The 22,680-nt window shown below is 33.3% G+C and overlaps 2 protein-coding genes across 2 annotated transcripts in view; one reads left to right on the top strand and one right to left on the bottom strand.

The window, feature by feature from the left end:
- LOC118747147 overlaps window positions 1–3,188 on the bottom strand; it is a 7,991-nt gene extending 4,803 nt beyond the window's left edge. The window contains exon 1 of the mRNA XM_036481134.1: window positions 3,153–3,188. Coding sequence (XP_036337027.1) covers window positions 3,153–3,188 — 36 coding nt within the window. The remainder of the gene's footprint in view (window positions 1–3,152) is intronic.
- On the top strand, window positions 2,316–14,416 carry LOC118747370 (myrosinase 1). Its single transcript, XM_036481429.1, has 5 exons — window positions 2,316–2,513; window positions 6,780–7,664; window positions 10,656–10,803; window positions 12,272–12,362; window positions 14,140–14,416. The coding sequence occupies exons 2-5, from the start codon at window positions 6,798–6,800 to the stop codon at window positions 14,414–14,416; spliced, it is 1,383 nt and encodes a 460-aa protein (XP_036337322.1). The 5' UTR covers window positions 2,316–2,513; window positions 6,780–6,797.
- Window positions 14,417–22,680: the final 8,264 nt, after the last annotated feature.

Genomic DNA, 22,680 nt, shown 5'->3' with positions numbered 1-22,680 from the left:
TGGAAGTTTTCGAATTACGTTGAAATTGTGTTGTAAGGGAATATTAATTTGATTTTTTTTTATCATTGTCGCCACAACAATGATCATGATTTGGTAATATTTTAAATACATATACATTTGTATATGGGACGTTCCACGTAAAACGAAGCAAGGCTCTGCCAGTAATTCTAGATGGGTTTTAATATTTTTTGGGAATTGTTTGATTTTCGTGGGACTTAGTATATAGGGAGCTTTTGGGTCGCTGACTACGAAGCAATAATCAGTTTTTAAATATTCAAAATGGCAGATATATTTGCTTGATTTTCATGAGATTTTCTATCTAGGCGATTTTCTAGATTTTCAATCTATTCGAGTCGCTGACTCTATAATTACTAAAAATTTTAAACATAAATTACCATACATTTCGGCGAGTCTGATGACAACCAGGGTTGCCACTGACGAAAAAAAATGCTTACCATTTTCCTGAAAACACCTACCAAATCTGGAAAATATCTACCAATAACTTTTTTTTTATAGTTATTTTAATAAAAACTATAGATTTGATTTTTACTCAACAAACAAAAGCGAAAATGATGAAACAAAAGGCAACAACGAAACTTCAACTGGAATTATTATAGACAAATAAAGTGACTCAAAAAAAACTTGATAATTTATTTAATATTCAAAATGTTTTTGAAGTAAAAATTTTTTTGCTTTTTTTTGGTATGGGAATTTTGTTTGCTCTTACTAAACCCATAAAAATAATCAAGGATTCAAGCTATATACAACATTTAGAAAAATTTAACATTCACCAAAATTTCGAAATTTTTTCTTTGGCTTAATAGCCAATTTAATTTTAGTATAACGAACAATATGCAGCTAAAAATTCCCGCTGATTAAAATAATATTTTTTTTGCCGGTCTTTTGTATTTTTCTTTTTCATTTAACAATTAACTGACGTTGATTTTTTAATTTTTTTGCGAACAATTATAGTGTGCAATTACATACATACCTGACCATTTTTTCCTTTTTATTTGAAGACTGATTGAAAATATTTAGGCAATCCAAAGCTCCTCAGGATTCCAGTAAAATGAGTTTTGTATGTAGCCAGATATCGATATGCATACATACGTTCGAAATTTAATGCAATAAAGTAGGCTACACTTATGGAAAGAAATTTATAATATAAGGATAATTACGAAACATAAAGCGTGACATAAGCGTGAAGTTTTATTTGCTTTTCAAACAAAATACTTATACAAAAATCTACCAAAAGGAAAAAAAATTACTTTTACCAACCCAAATTTTTTCTATTAATAATTATACCAGTATTTTTTCCTTGAGATTTACATACAGATTTAGGAAATTTCAATTGAAGACACTTTTTCCATTTCTTACTTTATATGAATTTATTGTTTTTTCCATTTCTTACTTTATATGAATTTATTGTTTTTCTTGATGGGTTCAAAAAAATATTTTTTTTAAAGTCACAAGCTATTTTCTTAAATAAGTAGACTTCCGTTAATATATTTTCCAATTTTTCATTTGTGAAATTAGGGCAGAAAAAAACGATTTCATAGTAAAAAGTCACTCATACGCCATGTATCACAATAAGCAGAAAGTTAAGTAAAATTAGAGTACTAAAATATTTACAGCTTTATTCATAAAAAATAAAGTATTTGGTTTTAAAGAGCTTTATAAATTGAAATTTTCACAAATTTTTCAATTTACAAACCTTTAGAGCTACTTTATTTTTTATGAGTAAGGCTATTAAACTATTTACTCTGATTTTGGTAGTTGGTGTTTCGAAAGTTTTAGAGTAAGATGTATTATGGGACGATTTTCCATCATCCTTTGTCAAGTTTAGTCGTTCTACAATACCACTTTTAAACTACGTTCTAGAGTAGAAAATTTGAAAAATTATTACAAAGAGCTTTAGAGACCTACATAACTATTCATAAAAAATAATGAAGACTGTAAATGATTTATAAAATGAATTTTTTTTTAAATATCACTTTATGAAGCTTTATAAATACATTTTCTTTTTTGTGAATAAGGCCATTACTATATAAAAATTATATTATTAATTCCCGCTTGAAAATGACATTTTTCGACCCCATTGGTGGCGCTGGTGTCGAGATAAATATATATTTTTTTACGAAATAAAATTTTTCACATTTCTTTAGATTCCCTTATTAAAACTACATGCAAGATAAGACTTTTGGACCCGTTGGGTAGCGCCATTTATTCCGTTTTTCTTTTTTAGACTTTTATTAATTTTATTACTTACTATTAAAAATTATTAATCAATTCTTTGCGTCTATATCGTTTGTAGCCCCACACCTGCGGACATAAAAGGACGTAACTTTCCGCCCGATTTCATTTGGGGTATTGGTACGTCAGCATATCAAATTGAAGGTGGTTGGAATGCCTCCGATAAAGGGGAATCGATATGGGATCATCTAACACACAGATTTCCGGAAAAAATTGATGATCAATCAAATGGTGATATTTCGTCTGACAGTTATCATCAGGTAAATATTCATACATACAAAAATTACTCACACATATCACTGGCTTAGAGTGAAAATTTGCTAAGTCCGCTTTCACAAATTTTCCAGCAGAGGAAAAAACCTCTTATAGCCATTTTCTTCAAGTATTTCACAAAACTTTGAATACAACATTTTTCGTGTTGAAACTCCATACGAATCGGAAGGATTTGATCTTTATTAAAAGATTTCGTATTATATTCGCCTAATCGGATTTTTGGTGCCTCTTTTGGACTTAGCAAATTTGCCTTTCTATGAATTCGAAACGTTGCATTTTTAATTTATCTTGCTTTCTATAACAAAATATGAGTTTTCATAAAAAGTGGACTTAGCAACTTTTCACTCTAAAAAAAAATGTAATACTAAATATTACTTTAAGTCGTAAAATTTATTCGATCGAATTAAGACTACATACTTACACGCGCTTGACTAAACGTGGTCATAAATCAACAAAATTGCATGCAAATTCTCCAACTGTGTTTTTTATTTTGAAAGTTCGCGTTTGTTGTTATTACAAGTGTTTGTTTAGAAATTACGTTAAAAATTTATGGTCAATTAATTTATCATAACTTGCCAAGGGGATTGATGCATTCAGTGTGATAGCTAATAGTCGGTAGTACGTACGAGTACCTTACGATACCAAGTGCCAGTTACTTCCATTGCAACTTAAACTTTTTCTTAGCTAAATTCTTTATTCATACAAGTGCATGTATGTACATATGTAGGTACTTGTGTAAGTAGGTTGTAATTACATTTGCATTATTCATTACTTAAATCATAACCCGATTACTTATGCGCATTTATAAAACTATAAAAAATTATATATATTTTATATGTTTGTAGAAGTAGGCGATTGATTAAAACAGGTGTGCAATAGTATATTAAGTTGAAATGAAATTACTTTCCATAAGTGTTGACACGATTAATTGATATATAGACATATGTTAATGCCCGTATGAGTATATAGATCATTTCATATCCACCATCAAGTAATTAAATTTGTTTGTATATACGTAGGTGTTTCAATTGACAGGGGTTAAATAGCAGCACATGGTGGGTTAATTTACGAGTAACGTGAGTAAACTATATCCGGTTTAATTTCAAACTTAACATCACTGGTTCAGGCAGGGAACAGCATCACTTCGTGCAACTGCGTGGGTGGGTAGAGTTGCCTGGTAGAAGTGCTATTTATTACTTAAATGAATATATTCATTTTACATGATAAAAGATTTGCAGATCATGATTTTTGTTCGTCGAGAGCGAGTGCTCTGCTTTTCAAGTGACTACCGAGCCCGAAGTAATATCTGTGGGCCAGAGTTATCCTTCGCTTGATCTCCAGGCTGACATTATTGGGGGTGTTATTGCTGGATCCTATGTAGACGAAGTTCTTCAGTAAAAGTTAGTTATAACTGCTAACAGTGATCCGTGTCCGAATAAACGAAGGGTTTGTTGCAAGGAGATACTTGGTCTTGCCTTCGCTCACTGCGAGACCAACTTCTTTTGCTTCCTTTTCTAAGCTAGAAAATGCTGCGCTCGTGACCCTGGTGTTGAGGCCGACGATATTATTTGCATAAGCTAGTAGCATCGCGTTTTCGATTTTCGTATACATTAGGGTGCTACTTAAAATTTCAAAATCTAATTGTTTTTAGAAACTAGTCTTGGTATTGAAACCATTTGATTGTTGCCTTATTTTCTGGCCACATTCGTGCTTGCCATTATTTCAAGAACTTTACCCTCACGCCCTTCTGCCTTTTGTTTCTTCTTCTTAAGACTTTCCTCCCTCCGCTTCCGCCTGTGTCGCTCGCACCCGGTGATTGGAAGATGGATTTTCACTGCTAAATGTTTATTCAGGCGATGAGAAGTGGCTTGTTTGGGCAGTATTTGCGAGACGTTTGCGAAACTTTCTGGCTGTTCGTTGTGACTCCACATTTTCGAGATCCAACTTTCGTCGCGCTGCGTTTTGCAACTTCCCTATTGCACAGAGGCACATGCGGCTTTTGCCTCCAAGGAGGCAGTCGAAGGAACAGACGGTAGGTGGCAGGTATAAAACACGCTGAACATTTTTCGCAGCCTTGTCCTTTCTATGGCACCTTCCCTGTGGAGGGTCCGTACATTACAGGCGCAAGCCAATAAATATTGCCCTTTTTCTTCATTCGGGCTTTTCATTGGATTGGCGAAACAGTAACAGCATACCGAGCAGAACGATCCTGCTTCATTGCACGCCAATGCCTACAACTATGTATGTGTATTTTCTGAAAATTAATGTAAGCCTTTTTTAATAAACGAAAAGTGGCACATTTTAAGTGAATACGATAAGTATACGTTTGCATATTTCCTTACATAATGAATTTACAGATCAACATCAACTGCACTAAGGCGGAGATTTCAAACATTTCTGTTTACACTTTACGACAAATATTTACGGTCAGTAAATATTAAGTTCAGACATTTATGATATTAACTCACTGACCTACATCTGCGATATGTCTTGTCTTTCAGCTGCATTGCTCAATAGCATTGTAACTGGTGTAATAATTGTATTACAGTATGAATGTACATAAATATGTACATTAGACCACGTCTACGATAATTCTAAGAGGTCGTGAATCGAGCGTTTATTTTTCTCATAGGAATAACTCGTAAGAAAATGAGTTCTTCTCTTTTAAGGTCAATCTAATTTTCCGAAACTGTAAGAATACATTGACTATACTCCATTTAAGTGTTAAGCAGGCTCAAATTCTTCCCTAAGCATATAGTTATGTAAATTCCGCAAAGATTTTTTGGAAAAATGCTGGAGTGACAATCCTTGGCCAGATATGAGTCTGGGTCTTTCCGCTTACGTAGCCCCGACTGTCGTGGGAACGATGAGGGTCGGTCTCCGGCATTTCTGGCTTAGATAGTCGAAAATGTTTTCTAAGACAATTGAAAGACACAAGGCAAGATAGTTTGGAAGATTTTCTTTATTCTACATGAAAGTTTTACAAAAAAGTTTCCTTGCCAACTTTCATGGTGAAAAGCTCTTTTGACAGAAAACTCTTCTATATCATTTTGCTCGCGCTGCTCAAACAGTTGCAATGACCTAGTGTGCAAAGCACTGGCGTGCCCTTCCGAGACGTCCGAGGTACGAGTTCTGGGCAGCGAAATTTTTAATTTTTTTAAATTTGTTTATTTTTCTTTTTATATTAGTTTTTTTTATTATTTATTGGCCTTATAACAGTTGATGTTAAACAAATTTTTGAGCTTGAGGTAATTTTTTAATGAACATTTTTGTGGAGAAAAAACAATAATTTACATTTTGTTAGAACTTATAGCTGCTATTTCGGAGATCAACACGTCTCCTCATCAGACTTCTTCAGTGATTTCGCTTTTTTTCTTTTTTAATCTAATTATCTTTTCTAGATTTTATTGTTAAAAATATATTTTTTAAGTTGATTTAGTTTTTAGAAACATGTTTTATTTTTTATGTTTATTTATTTGTTCCTTTTTTAAAATAATTTTAATATTTTAATGTTTTATGCGCACTTATTTTATTAATCCTTTTTTTAATTGAACTTTTTTAATTTTTTTTTGGTAATTCTTATTTTTTAATTTTTATTTATTTTTTTTTAATTTTTAATTGTTTTAAAATGAAAAATAGCTCTTTTTAAATTCATTTAATTTTTGGACACTTATTTTATTAATCTTATTCTTTTAAATTATTTTATTTTTTTTAATATAAATTTCTTATAATTCATACTTTTTATGGTTTTAAAAAGAAAACAATATTCTTTTATTAATTTCACTTAATTTTTAGAAAGCTTGTTGCTAAAAAAGATCCTTTTTCATTATAATGCACGCTCGAAATTTACCTGTGTTATCACTGCAGAAGAGGTTTTGTGTTGTTAAAACCGTAAATCAGATCACCTCTGCCCCAGGGCTGCTGAATCCACTTCAGCTTCAAGAAAATCTGCCTATTGCTGCGAACTGAGTGCACCGACATTTAATAATTTAATTAAGAAAATCATTTTCGCATTCATTAGCAAATTATACTACTTTGTTTGAACAATGCAGGCAGTGAAGCATACAGAAATATGATATAGCATTTTTTGCATTCTTTCCACTACACTTTGTATACTTATGTACATAAGTAAAATCACAACAGCGTTGTCTGTATCATTTCTTTTTTTTATCATTTGCTTAACAATGAACAATCGAAGCTTTTAATTTGATTAAATAATTTCCCATGATTCTCTCTGTGTCTCCCTACAATAGTGGCGTCGCGATGTGCAAATGATACGCGATCTCAACGTGCATGTCTATCGCTTTTCAATATCGTGGACACGCATCATGCCCGGCGGCTACATGAATCAGGTGAGCAGCGATGGCATACGTCACTACAGTGATCTCATCAACGAGTTGCTTCACTACAATATCACACCAATGGTCACAATTTATCACTGGGATCTGCCACAACGTCTGCAAGAGTTGGGCGGTTGGACGAATCCGGAAATTATACCAGTTTTTAAGGATTACGCCCGCCTTCTATTCGAAATGTATGGCGACCGTATTAAGATTTGGACGACAATCAATGAACCTTGGCACATCTGTGAATTTGGTTATGGCGTTGATTACATGGCACCCTCATACAATTACCCTGGCATTCCCAGCTATTTGTGCGCGCACAATTTGCTCAAAGCACACGCTGAGGTGGTGCATATGTATCGTGAGAAGTATCAAGATTTACAGAAGGGAAAAATCGGCTTAACTATGGACACATCGTGGATGGAACCTAAAACCGATTCGGTGGATGATCAAGAAGCATCTGAACGTGCATTGCAATTCTATTTGGGTTGGTATGCGCATCCGATCTTCTCCAAACGTGGCAATTACCCACAAGTTATGATCGATCGTATACATAATTTGAGTAAGGAGCAGGGTTTCACACGTTCACGCTTGCCAGAGTTTACAGCAGATGAGGTGCGTCGTATACGCGGCACTGCCGATTTCTTTGGCATTAATTCGTACACCAGCAAACGTGTGACAAAGAATGATCACAACAACAGCAATAATTTTCCAATACCATCATTTAATCACGATATGGGCGTGATCGAAGATCAAGATCCCAACTGGACTGGTTCAGGTTCGGAGTGGTTGAAGGTAAGTAGATGATGTTGGAGTATGGAAGACACAATTGTCGGATATCGTTTTGAGATTAGAGTTGAGCTGACGTCCATTTCTGCATAGTACTTATGGCAAAACTGTTTTTATTTTTTGGTTATGAGGTTCTTCCAGCGGCAGTGCGATATTTAACTAAATAAATTGCACAAAAGTGAAAGGTGCTAAATGAATAAATGAAATAGTAAAAAAAAACGTTATCACATTATTTTGCATATTTTAATAAACATTATTTGTGTTATTTAACCGCACTGCCATTGTTTGTGAAAACGAGTCGGAACAAATTTCAATTTTGATTTAATTAGAGGCGTTTTTACAGAGACAAGTTGCTAGGCTTCAGTAGTTTACTCCTGTTTTTGTAACTATAATAAGTCCCTTACCCTGACCCAAGATACCATCGGTTTCCGTTGGTAGGTAAATTCCTAATGAAAGAGATCCGACTGTGGATGAACTTTGGCTTAATTAATTTATTATTGGCAATTAATAATTTGAATTTTTGTATGATAAATTGGGTAACAATTAAGGTCAAAATTGGTGAATAGGTTCTTAATGGCCGATTAGGTGCCTGTTTGAACATAGTCTTACCTACTACAATTTAACGGGCTATATTTTTTTTATAAAATTCTGATTAAAAAGTGTGAAGTTTTTGGGTGATTTTGGTAAAGAGTGTTGAATTTTTATAATTTTGGTACAAAGTTTGAAATGTTATATAAATAATGGGCCAGACTTTTATAAATAAATATTAAACATCGAATAACCAAAAGAAAAAGGTATAGCCAAAATTGGTCAAACTAAAAAGTTTCTATTATTTCTTCCACCACTGTAGGAGTAGTAGCCAGTAGGATTCCCAGAAGCATTCTCATGCTTTTTATTCCTTTAAATGTCATTCAAATATCAACCGACAATAACGTAAATACTAAAATATAAAAAAATTGCGCAAATGATTATATTTCCGCCAAAAAGTGCAACAACTAGTAAGGCCAAGCATAAAAAACATCAAATTAACCATGAATTGTTATGTCAACAAACTGTTTAAACCCCATAAAAGGGCACCTCAATGTAAATGCATATTTATTTACATACATATATGTATGTATATAATAATTTGTCGTTCAATTTTAATATGTATAATTGAACACTGCAATGACAAAAAAATTGTATGTCTATATATGTATGTCTACAGGTGTCCACTGTATATTAGAGACTGGAACTGTGCACTTCAAAGTTGATTGACAGCTGGAAAAATATGTCGTTGACAATTCAAGCTACTTTAAGGCACTCCGTACATTACGTGCCTAATCATAGTGGAGTGATCGTTTCTTCGTGCCGAATCGAATGCATTACGACTCGACTTCTGCACATTTTCTGGCGGTTCTTTCTGAACTACACACTTCTGAAAATATTTGTTTGCGCGAATTTTAGCACGAAATAATTCATTTTAAATTACTTCCTATTGAAATGACAAATAGTTTTTATTTCCAACACAAAAAAGTAAACAAATGTCGATTTCAAAATGGCAAGCGCCTTACAATGTTGAGCGCTTTGATTCAAGCAGCTTTTATGATAAGGCGAAAACATGATTATGAATCGTAATGTTCAGAGCTTTATTGAAATACATGTGTTCGGCATAAAAGCTTTAAGCATGCCGAAACAATTACACTACTATGATTAGGCGCTTAATGTGCGGAGTGCCTTAATGTGTAGTACAATCTTTTCAAAGTTGCTTTGCCCAAAGAAAGTAACTTTTTTGTGTTTTTTGCGCTACTTCAGTAGGAAGACATCGACAATGAGCCTCGTAGAAAGTTAAAAGTTGGCTTCAGATTGAATTGAGCTACAATAATGTAGAATGTATGTACATTCAAGTGGTCCAAAAATGTATGTAAAAAAAATAAGGTCGCATTTTTAATGCCGCCACCCCCTAGGATTGTCCTATACCGACAAAAAATATACCCATATTTTCTTTATTTTGAAATAAAAAAAAAGCGCTCAAAGTGGTCAATGTATTTTTTATGGGGATAAAACAACTTTTCGTAGAAATAGTGTAGAATTCTTGCAAATCAATATTTTTCGATCGGAAAATTTTGCTTATCTTCAGGAGATTCCCAGTAATAATACCCAATTGTTCCTTTAACCATTTTTTCATGGTAACTATATTTTATAGGTCCTAGAAAATGCAATGGGGGGAGGGGGACCAATAAAAAATCTTTAATCATAAAAAATGGTTAAATAAACAATTGGATTGAAGTCTCCTGAAGAGAGCCACAATTTTACGATTGAAACATATTGATTTTCAAGAGTTTTATACCATTTTTACGAAAATTTGTTTTTTCCCCATATAAAATACATGGAAAACTTTGAGCGCTGTGAGCACTCCCTAAATATTTTTTGATTTCAAAATAAAAAAATAGGGGTATATTTATTTTCGGTTCAGAACAATCCTAGGGGGTGGCGGCATTAAAATTCCGACTTTATTATTTTGGACCACTCTAATGTACATGTACATGTATAAGTATGTATGTATGCAAGGCGAAAACTTATACAATTTGTATTACCAACTCCTTGGAGAATTAGCATAACGCACATACGACTGTACATACATACGACATACAATTTCACATTTTTTCTACCTTCATTTTTTCATTTTCTGTATGGGGTTGGTTTTGCTAATAAGATCCTTCCTGCCTTGCTGTAATTGAAAGGTGGCTGTTAAGAAGGTGTAATGAGAAACGCTTCGAAACGAGAGAAGACATTGAATAGCATCTGTTTTTGGTTGTTTTGGCAAAGTGTATTTTTCTGAGTGCAGGCTGACAAAATGTATACAAATTGGTAGCAGGAATGCTTTGAATAGGTCAATGAACTTATGAAAGTTAGTGCAAGCAAAGCAAAAGCAAGCAAAGAAGCCTAGACAAAAAATATATGAATTTTTATTCTGAAAACTGAAAGAAATTATTATTTTTTTTTTGCAAATTGCAGGTCGTTCCCAAAGGCATGTACAATTTACTCATGTGGATCATGAAGGAATACAACAATCCTCCAATAATTGTCACAGAAAATGGCGTCAGCGACGTGGGTGGACTTGCAGACTATAAACGCGTGGATTATATTAATTCCTACCTCTCGGGTAAGTACATGGGCCATTCCATTGTGACATTGGAGGAGCATTTTACTCCGGAATGTGATCAGTTGTTAATCATACCTAAAAAACATATATCGACGCAACTTATGCAACAGCGAAAGAACGATAACTAATGCATATAGTTTCTTTAAAAAAACAACACCCAACCGTTTCTTAGTTAGTTAATGCAGGCACCGAGAACGCGTTTTGGTTTAGTTCTGCATGAGAATAAAATGTAATGCCAAGAACCTTTCAACAAAAGAACCAAACGGGAACAAAGTATTGAGATCAGTTTGAACGGGAGTAAAATGAGAATAAAAGGTTTGGGAAAATTGTTTCCGTTAGAATCACTATTGTTAATTCTAAGCCAGAGGAAGTCTGTGTTATTTCAACCTCCACATTGTTTATCATTGGGGTGAACTATCCATTTATATAGCAATTTTTGATTTTCTGTGAAAAAATAAAAAATAAAAAATCGCGCAAAAAGTTCGTGTCTTAAGTCTTTCGTTGACTTAATTTGCATAATTATCTTTCATCTCTTTTTTCCTTAATTTTAATATCCAAATATTTTAAACTAATGAACGCTATGTGAAAAATTTTGTTCTCGCTTAAATTCTCCGCTAAAGGTTCAGAGAAAATGTGTTCCCGTTTCGTTATATGTCAGAAAGTTCCGGAGATTTTAGTTCCCATTTTGGTCTCCTAGAAATGTTCCCGAAAGTTTTGTTCGCATTTTGTTCTCCCGGTAAACGTTCCACAGGGGTTTGTTCTTATAAGTATAATTCCAATTGAGAACGTTCTCGACCATTTTGTTCTCATTTTGGTTTTGAAGCATTTTTGAGTACAAAACTACGAGAACGACATTTAGTTTCGATCACACTTTTTGTTATCGGTCCCTGATTTTATGTAACTATCATTTGAATGAGTGTCACTGGTGGGACACTGAACATAACTCTATTTTACCTTTGTGCACTCAAAGATGAATTTTAGCCTAAACACTTAATTTTCAAGAAGGTTTTGTGCTGTAAAATTTATGTAAGCTATACGCTTTTGTCATAAAAAATAGGCTGATATAATCTTCATAGAAATATTAAAAAACTATTTAAATTTGTGACTGGTGGGTCAGGTCCCATTGACTGATGTAAGGTAATTATATATGAAGTAAAAGTTTCCATAGAAAAAAATTAAAGGATCCTTTTTATTTTTTTAATATATTTCAACAGATTAATGAAATGTAGTCATTTAAAAAGAGGTAATTAGGAAATTTTTAATTTTATGTCATTTTTCTCCTTTTTCGCATTTTGCTTTGTAGGCTTAAGTTAGCCCTACGCAACCATTTTATAGTTTTTCGGATCAAAGGACGTTCACAGAGCTAGACTTTTTTTACAAAAGAAACTTTTAAGAAAGAAATTTGTATGACTACCAAAAAAAGGTCTATAAGTATGTAACTATGTATTTCGTTTCTATTGTTTTGCAGCGGTTTTAGATGCCATTGAGGATGGCGCCAATGTGCAGGGCTATACATATTGGAGCTTAATGGACAGCTATGAATGGAAAGCTGGCTATACGTAAGTATGAGTATTATGTGTGTATGTACATCTGTATGGATATTTATCAACGCTTTCAATGTAAAAGGTCCTAAATGAAAAATGTGAAATGTGAAATTTAAGTACCAAGTAGGAAAAATATCTTAAAATAAAGGAGGATATGCATTTAGGCTTGGACACTCTGAATTTTGGAATGTAGGTGTATCTAAGAGCTAACTACACTCAGAAAAAAGTCAGCTAAATATATGTATTTCTCTCAACACACCAAACCAAATGATGTGTTGAGAAAAAAATGTTTTTTTACGTAACTAAAGTCTTTCCTTAGTGTAAGTACAATATTAGAATGAAATACGTTTCAGAATAAATGTGAACAAGCGCCTTTTGCTTTGATAATTACAAATATGAGATTCTACTTACTACTACAGTAGAACTATTCAAATATATTTTTTTTTAACAGGCAAATCGAAACTCGAAAAAATATTTCATAAGTACAAGTCAAACCATGTCAAATCTGCGAATGGTTGGAATCAGCAATTTTTGATTTGAATTAATTGATTAATTTGAAACGTAACTTTTTTCGAAAGTTTTGCAAAATTCTAAATTTAGCAATTTATTTTTTGAATAGTATATCAAACATTATTATTCTGGTCTCGTTTTAAAGGTGATATTTAGGGGTATATAGAACAAATATCGACCCCTTTGCGCAAAACTATCGTATGTGCTAGAAATAAAATTTTATAGAAGAGCGTTTTTTCTACTTTTAAAAACTTTTTGAATTTTTTTTATTAATTTTTTCACTATGTACAAAATGCTTTTGTATGGCACATACGATAATTTCGCCCTCTAGAAAATAATGCATTGCAGCATACGATAAAATATACAGTAATTTTTTGGGATTTTAGCCACAATATTTTACCAAGTGATACGTTTTGGTGTAGAAGAAGTTTGCATCAAAAAGTCAATTTCGAAAAAAATGGTACATACGATAATTACAACTTAAAACAACCATAAAACTGGCAGAAGTTTAAAATTAAAAAAATTGTAAAATCGATACAAATTTTTGTCTAAATTGTTTCTAATACCTCCAACTGATCTCAAAAGATCCTAAAATTTTCAAAGAGGTGTTTTTTAAAAGGTATGAATTTTCGAACTGTGAAAGGTGTTTTTTTTTTTGAAAATCCTATATAAAGTTATGTTAAATAATTTTTATTAAATTTAAACCCATTTTTAATTTATAGTTAACAATACAGGTTCAAAAATTCTTAACTTTACAAAGAACACCATGAAAATTTCAGGATATTTTAAGATCAGTTGGATGTATGTATTGAGCCAAAAATTTATACATATAAGTTTTTGCTTTTACGACTTTTTAAATGTCCTAATTCTGTAATTTTTTTATTTTCGAATATTTTTTAAATATATATGTATATTTTTTTATATAAATAGCCCCAAATATACCCTTTATAATTAGAATAGTTTATGATATACTCAGAAAAAAAATTGTAAATCCAGGAAATCGTGAAATTTTTAACTTTCGAAACTATTTTTCATAATTTTTTGTTCTTTGGCGGAACGTTGTTATTTGATAAGATAAAAGTTCTCGATTTTACATGGATCAACCTATACGCATTTTGACAGTTCACTAAAAGTTTCGAAACAGTCTCTACTCACTAAATACTATTCTGCCATTTATTTAACTATTATTAACTATTTATCTGCCATTAATTTTTATTTTGCATCGCAGCATCACAAATTATGCTAATGAAGTCCTTCTCTTCTCTCTTCCACTTTTTTGTAGTGAAAAATTCGGTCTCTATCATGTGGATTTCAATCATCCCAATCGCACGCGCACACCAAAGGTCTCCGCCAGAGTTTATGCGAAAATTTGCAAGACCAACACAATCGATTGGAGTTATCGACCAGGTTTGGATGAGAGTCAAATAAATGCATTGCCACAGCTGCCCGAAGTAAAAGCGAAGTCGGGCGCGAGTACATTGTACAACACATTGAGCGGCCACAGTTGGCAGCGTATAACGTTATTGTTGTTGTTTGTTAATTATTTATTACGAATTTAAATCATTCATCATTGTAGTTAATGTTGCCATATTACATATGATGTGTTTTGTAAATATGTATGTATGTATTATTTAATTATCTGTTTAGAGCATGACTAAAGTATTATAATTATTTAAATAATAAAATAAATACATTTTATATATTAAGCCACATCGACTTGCTGTTTATTGGTTGAGGGTGGAACCTTTAAATATGATTAAAACACGAGTTTTCGACAGTCTCATTCGCAAGCGTTCTTCAAAGGAACTTATCAGAAAATACAAACAAAGACTTTGGGTATCAATTATACTTACATATGTAGAAGAGGGACTTTGAAGTAGTAATGGGCGCGGGATACCGGGACCTACGGTACTGATTTAAAAATGGTCGAGATGAGCGGTATCGGGAAGGTATTTAAGAATTTGCGGGACGGTACGGGACGAAAATTTAAATTTTAAGGACCACCCTAATGTACATATCATAAAAATAAAAAAGTCTGCTAAGTGTACACGGTAGCGAAATCTCTCTAGAGTTTTACTGAAATAAAAATCTCCTCTCTGAATTAAGTTTACACGGCAGAGCAACTCTAGGAGATATTAACTCTAGCTAGAGTCAAAAAAAAAAAATCTCAACTCTACCACGTACCCTACAAGCTGTGTACACGGTAGACAATTGTTACCTCTCGCCAAGGTTTAACTTTCTATCTCGAATTGTTTTCAACGCTTGTTTCATGTAGAAAATAAAGATGGCGTCATCTGCGGACCGCTAACCCTTCGTCGATTTGACAGCATTCACCTATTCGCTGACGTCTTAAAAAACCTTTTCGCACTAGGCATGAAAATTAAATTTTCTAATTGTACTACTTATTTGCCGAAAAAAATTGGGAGCCTATTGGGAAAGCTGTTGAAATGCCTATGAGAGTAAAATTTGCTAATAAGTCATTTAGATAGGTTCTAGATGTACCTAAAATGGTGTGCTTGTGCCGCATATACGATTTAATATCGTAGTCATTTCAAAATTTAACAAACTGTGATGAAATTCATGGAAAAGACTTTAACATAAATCTCCGTAGAGAAAAAACTCTATTTAGTTTGCCAAATGGAGCGTAGAGTTGTCGTAGAGTGTTCGATCTAGCTGCGTTGGACTGTGTACACGCCGAAAAAGTTTTGCTAAAAAACTCTCACGTAGACTGTGTAGGTGAGTCCCTCGTATTGAGTGTTTACACGTCTCTAGCGAGATTTTTGTTTAAGTCTCGCATTTTTTCTATACCGTGTATACTCCTTAGCTTAAAAAAATCTGAAGAAACATCCGCGATGCGTGCATTTCTCTGAATGGCTTCCATCCAGCATAGCGCGAGTGAGGTTGATCCATAAAGCGGCTTCCTCACAACATATCTCAGAATAGTCGTCGTCAACGCCATACTGGATGAGCTGGAAAGGAGAGGCCTATTGCTTATGATGGCGAAGTGGATCTAATCGTCAGAGCAATATTTCTGACTACGCAGTATAGCCTAGTGCTCTCTGATAACGCCTAGTATGTGCTCGTTATCCTAGATACAAAGTTATTATAGAAGCCAAGTACTGTGGCTATACTCCTGTAAAAGCGCCAGGCAAAAGAGGTGGAACCTCTTTCCAAAGGTAATCAACTGCTTGTAGAAAACCATAATAAAGCCAATCATGTTGTATGGGGTCATTGTCAGGTGGAATTCAATAGTACTTAAACAGTTAGAGTACATTCAAAGGGCCGTTCATGGGGCAAATCAACGAAGCTCTCAGGATGACTCCTAGTTCAGCACCTATAACTCTATCCTTAATGTCATATCCGCAGTCCGCTTCATCATTAGAGTAAGAAGCACTGCTTTCTGGTAAATCTTCGACTTCATACCTGAAGCAACGAATTTTTGAATGGCGAAGCTCACTCCAATTGGACTCTTCTCTATACCCATCCCTGTAAGGAGTGACTGGGAGAGTTACATATTCTGGAAAAAAGGTCTGGTAATACGGTAACGGATGGTTCGAAGTGGAGTTCGAGGATATGTATGTATTCTGTCAAGAAGTCTTCGTTAATCTTAAGTTTAGGCTTACAGATTTTCGGGAGGCACCTTTGAGGTGAATTCTCCAGACAGGGAGGGTGTAAGAGTCAAATCTCAGTACCGAGAGTAACTCAGGCCTTAAAATTTTTCCGGACCAATATCGACATAGCTGTTTGGGGGAAGATGAAGTGGAATTATTTATCTCAATATTTCGTTCTTCGCTGCCCTGCTTTCGCGTGAAAAAAAGTTTTAGCATTTTGGCGTATATTTCCTCAACACTCACGAGGAACTCTCTGAGGTGGACTTCATCTACTTACGGAACTTCATTCAGCCAGCAGAACTTCAGTAGCCAGCGCTTTTCCAAACCACTTCATGTTGATGACCTGCAGTTACTGTTCGAGAGGAAATCTATTCTAGTAGTAACACAATAGACAACATAAAAAATGTCGAGCTACGAGCGTAAAAATTGAATAGCCGCTTTATGGAGAAGCCGCTCCAATCAATCACCACCTCACCTAACATGCAATGAGATATGCGGCCGAGTCAGGGAAAAGTCGGCCTATCGATTTCATGCCAACGAGAGAAGTCGCGGCGTACATTTCAACGAATTAATTTTACATACGTAAGGACGTACATACATTAAAACTATTCAAAAACGAAACCAATCCATAAAAAATAGCAGTCAGGAAGTACGAGGTCAAAATATTTTGCAAGAAAAAATAAAAAATTGCCCTCTATAGGGCAGAGTTGGTAGCAGGCTTAATAGTTTTTAGGCACACTGCTTTTGTTATTTTCCAACCATTTTGAAAGCGTAATCTTATTTGGCAAGTATTTCTGTAAGAGTCTGGGCCACACAAATGTCGATAACAAAATCGCTAAATATCGTTAACAAGATCGATAACAAAGTCGATAAATGCCGATAACAAAATCGATAAACATCGCTAACAAATTCGATAAAAATATGGATAACAAAATCGATAAAAATCGCTAACATAATCGATAAAAAATATCGCTAACAAAATAGTTAAAAATATCGATTAAGAAATCGATAACAAATCGATAAAAATATCGGTAAGAAAATCGATAAAAATATCAACTATTGAATCGATAAGTTTCGAAAATATCGATAGCAAAGTTGATAACAATATCGATAAAAATTTCGATAAAAAAATCGATTACAAAACCGATTAAAATATCGATTATTTTATCGATAAGTGTCGAGAATCCCGAGAATCTCTAAAATCCCAAAACAGTTCCCAGATTGAGTCTCTGTGTCTCTCTCTATATCCTTTCATCTTTAATTACCTTTATTTTAATCTTTATTCCCCTATCTTCATCTTTACTTTTATCGGTATCCTCATCCTCCTCTTTGTCTTTACTTTTATGTTTATCATTTCCTTCATCTACATATTCCCCTTCTACTTACATCCTTACTAATATTATAAATCCAGAAGTGAGTTTGTTTGTTTGCTACGCTTTCACACTTTAACTACTCAACCGATTATCATGAAATTTTGTACACTCCTGTCATTTAGCCCAACTTAAAATATAGGATACATTTAATCTCGATTAGAAAAGGGGGCATGACACCTCCCATACAAACGGAATTGTTCATACTGCATTTCTCAGGAAATATTTTTGGTACATTACTGGAAATTGGTATGAAGATATATAAAATCATTATCTACTCATGGATGAGGGCTGCCACCTTTTACAAAAAATCAAATTCAACTTCAATTAAGGGAGTTATTTATTTGAAAATTATATTAAAAAAAATGGATGTCAAGAGGCTTAAAAATGCTGTAGTTTGAGTGTATCTTGAAAAGGGTTCCCACCTATTTCAAAAGTCAAATTTAAATTAATCTGAAGGATTAAAATATGGTTGTCAAAAGAAATATTGATAAAAAACTTTTAGTTTGAAAGTTTTGAATAATATTGCAGTCTTTCACAAGGGTTGCCACATTTTTTAAATTAAATTCAATTAGTTTAAATAAAATATTATAATACTAGCAGACCCGGCAAACTTCGTTCCGCCCAAACTTAATTATATCATTGAAACATTTTGGTCCAACATTTTCACCAACAATTCACGTATACGATTTCCATTGGCACGCTCATCGGCTAATATTATGGTTTGGTGGTCTTTTGCCGCCTTAAATAACCTTACGAAAGTGTTATGTACGTGAAGAAGTTCATGAAATTCTCTAATTGTGCAGCATTTCATAATAAATTTGAAGAACATTTCCTCTTCACTCCCTGGCGGCAACAGTGATCCGGTTCTATAGTGAATCTGCCCCAGAAACTTTATAGTATAGTTGCTGGCAACTTCAAAATGGATGCGTGTAATTGTTCTACAGAAATCCAATATACATAGACTTTGTATGAGAGGTGCCACGCCAAATAAAAAAAATAGCGATTTTTTTAGCCTATAACCATCATTGGGACGTCTGAAGCAGGTGTCCGAAATTTCAAAAAAATCTGTAGGGCCGTTCTCGAGCTTTGCGAACACAAAAAAAAACGGCTTTCAAAATATATATTAGTATAGATTGGTATGATTTGAAATGGTTTTGAATATGCATCACAATATGTATGAGTGTCACACGAAACAGGTTTTAAAGGTTGCCAACTGTTCAGAAGGTTAAATTCAAACTATTAATAATTTAAATGGATTACTACAATATGGGTATCAAAACTACATGTTTAAGATAATAGAAAAAGTATGATGAGTGAGAAAGAAAGTTTTATGCAGTTTGAAATTATTTTGAAGATGGTTAAACAAATTTTAAACCTCCTGTTTTTTAATTGAGTTTTCTTGAAATAAATTTTACTCAATGTAGCACGTAGAAATTTCATACACTCAGCGAAGCGGGTGAGGGCGATCTAGTACATTATAAGTAAAGTTTTAAATTTACCTTGGTCTTCATTTTTGCCTTTATCTTTACGCATCTTTGTTTTTGTTTTTATTTTTGCCTTTGCCTTTAAGACTGGTTTTCACTATGTCATATTTTGACGCCAAAATTTGGCGACATATTTTGACACAACTTTATCTCCTTTATCCATACCTTGACCGATGATATTATAGGCCAAAAACAGACATATAGCCAATTTAGCAACACATGTACACAACTAAAGACCTAGTCGGATCCAAATTAGTCGATAAACCGCTTTTTAATCTCATTTGACAGGCGTTTTAACTTATTTGACGACAAATGCTACTGAATTTGACATAGTGAAAATCAGCCTTTATCATTTTCTTTATCTTTTATCACCTTTTATTTCATGCTTGTATTGGTCTTTTTCCAAGTGTTATTCTTTAATCTTTTATTAGCAAATTTTTGTTAAATTAATACCATATGCATACACCAAAACCGCATATGTGAGGTTGCATAAATTATTTTCAATCGAATTTCTGGCTGGTATATTTCAGGACGAATGGCTTGAGCCAAGAGTTTGTGTTAGCAAATCCAATTTTTGGCAGCCAATGTCAGTTACGCGGTTTTGCACTTTGAACGACAACTTGTTTCAGCCCCAACCATTTCCGTTGCACCATTTCCGTTGTATCATCTCCGTGTGCAATCTCCATTGAATTTGCCAATTTACTTCTAACCAACCAGCCGCCGCTAAAGAAGTTTCACTTCAAAAATTAAAGCAAAAGAATCTTAACAAATGCATTTATTTATTTACGAAATGAAAGGGCTCATGCGTAAACATTTTGCTCTTGCTCGACATTTAGTTGCTTGAGCATTTAGTATTTATGACTACTTAGTATGTAAGAATTGAACTGAAAATAGCTCATTCTTAGTAACCGGTTTGGCCTACAACAAAAAAGGAATAATCAATACTGATTGATTTAATTGCATAGACGGTTAATGAACTATTTTACGCTATTGGCATGATCATACCATATGTTTGCTTACATAAATAATTACTACTATATGTATATGTATATACAGGGTAGGCGCTCGAAGTGTTACCAATTAAAAATGCTATACAGGCAAGTTCTGCAATTCACTGTGAATTTCAATCAAACTCAATTTGAATTGAAATTGGCAGGGGTTGAAATTCACTCGGAAGTGAGTTGCAGAACCCGCTCGATTATTTTGTCTATTAAAGTTTTTTTGTTTTTTTTTTTGTATTTAAAAATATCAGTTCAACATAAAAGCAAGTGAAATTTTAAGAAAAGTGTATTACTCTTCGATGCAGCCATCTTTGCGCCGATAATAGCATCGAGTTTGTCCGGGAATACCTCACAGGCTGCACGAATGTGGTCTAGTGGCATTTTGTATTGAACAGGGCGTAAAGGTACATCAACAAATCTACCTTTCAAAAAGAGTCGGCACCATCGCGAAACCCAACGTTTTTGAGAAGAAGACTTCGCGGCTTCATTTCTTCTCAACAATGGCCACCATATTCACCGGACTTAAACAAAATGGATTTTTCAACTAAAAAATATGAGACAGTGAACGCTTTAAGTATTGCTCTTTGCCGCCAATGGGCCAAAATACCACCAGACCACATTCGTGCAGCCTGTAAGGCGCTCCCGGGCAGACTCGATGCTATTATCTGCGCTAACAGTAATACAAAATTTGGCATGTTTTTATGATGAAGTGATGACTATAAATAATAATATAAAAAAATAGACAAAAACCATAGCATTTTTATTTCGTAACACTTCGGGCGCCTACCCCTGTATTTCTTTAAGTTTGTTCTCAAAAAGTGAATGGGAATTATAATGAATACCAAATACACAGATTTAAGATCGTATATATAAATATGTATGTATATTGTTGCTAAGAATGCAATATACATATTTATAAAGTTAAAATTTTAATTATTCTTGTTCTATCATAAAAAATTCACTGCTAAAATGTAATCGTTTCGTAACTCAATGGAAAATATATGCAAAAAGATAAAAATAAAATTTTAACACACGTGTAATAGAGAAACTAGGAACTAGTATTTTTAATTAAAAAATTAAAAATTTTTCATTTAAAACTTGCGCTGTTTATTAAGATAGATAATGGTACTTCAGAAATACTTTTCGCACATACAAATTCCGGAGTCGGGGTGGAGTACAGGATTTACCATTACCAGATCACTGAAGTTAACCTCGCCCGCAACCTGGAAATCCCTTTTCGGACAGGAGTAACTGGGAACTTAAAAGCCGATTTTCACAGATGACCCCCGATTAATGCAACATATTCCATACTGAGATATATTTATTTATTTAGTTCTTACGACTATATTGAGCCTACACATTTACCGTAATAGACTTAACCTAATTATTTTACAATAAATTACTTTAGTATAATTGAAACATTTTCTTGGGAATTAGTTTGCGCAAATGGCAATTAAAATATCGAAGTATGGAACATAGGAATCGGATAGGCGCATCCGTGGAGCAAAAAAACACAAATTTGTGATCCAGTGTAATTATTATTTTTAAGTGGAAAAATAAAACTCAGTAATATTTTTATTTCTGAGAGAAAAAAATAAAAATTATAAAATAATGATTAAATGCTAATTTAAATTATTTAACTTATAATGATTACCGTACCTGTTTTGAATAGAAGTGTTGGTACAATGGTGGACCTAATGTGGGTTTCCAGAATACTCTTCAATATTTAAAAATATTAGGGTTTCTATTTGCTTTTGAGATAAATTTTATTTTCGTCATTCTGCAACCACATCATTGAGATATAGAAGAACTTCAGACAACTATTAGAATTGGCTCTTTTTTTAAAGCAAGGTTCAGTACGGTTGGTCGCCGTGGTCGAGTGGTTAAAGTTGGGCAGTACCACTCGATACGTTCAGAACTCATTGGTAAAGTTTGTCGAGTTTTTATAATATTTGTACACAAACTGAAATGTGGATTTATATAATGCTTCGTATATAATGTGCTAGACTTTTATACAAAAATAATAAACATTAAATAAACAAAAGAGAAATATCCAAAACTGGTCAAAATGACACTTATCCTAATCAGCCGACCGCAAGCGTAAACGAAAAAATTTGTTTAATAATATCCTTTCCAACTAATTTGCTGTATATACATATGTATGTATGTTAAATACAATTAAATAATTGGCCAAGTTTAATTTGATTTTTAAAACAGTTAGCGACCCCCTTCAAAAATAATTTGGAGAAAAAAATTATTTTCTTAGACACCGGCATTGTAATGTTTCATTTGACCTCACATTAAATCGAACTGGAACTATTAAGGTGGTGGCAACCTCTTCAAAAATACTTTAT

This window comes from Rhagoletis pomonella, unplaced genomic scaffold (assembly GCF_013731165.1).
Source record: "Rhagoletis pomonella isolate Grant_MI unplaced genomic scaffold, Rhpom_1.0 Rhpom_scaffold_00011, whole genome shotgun sequence".
In the NCBI taxonomy this organism is placed as follows: Eukaryota; Metazoa; Arthropoda; class Insecta; order Diptera; family Tephritidae; genus Rhagoletis; species Rhagoletis pomonella.
This window is presented reverse-complemented; position numbering and strand designations above follow the sequence as displayed.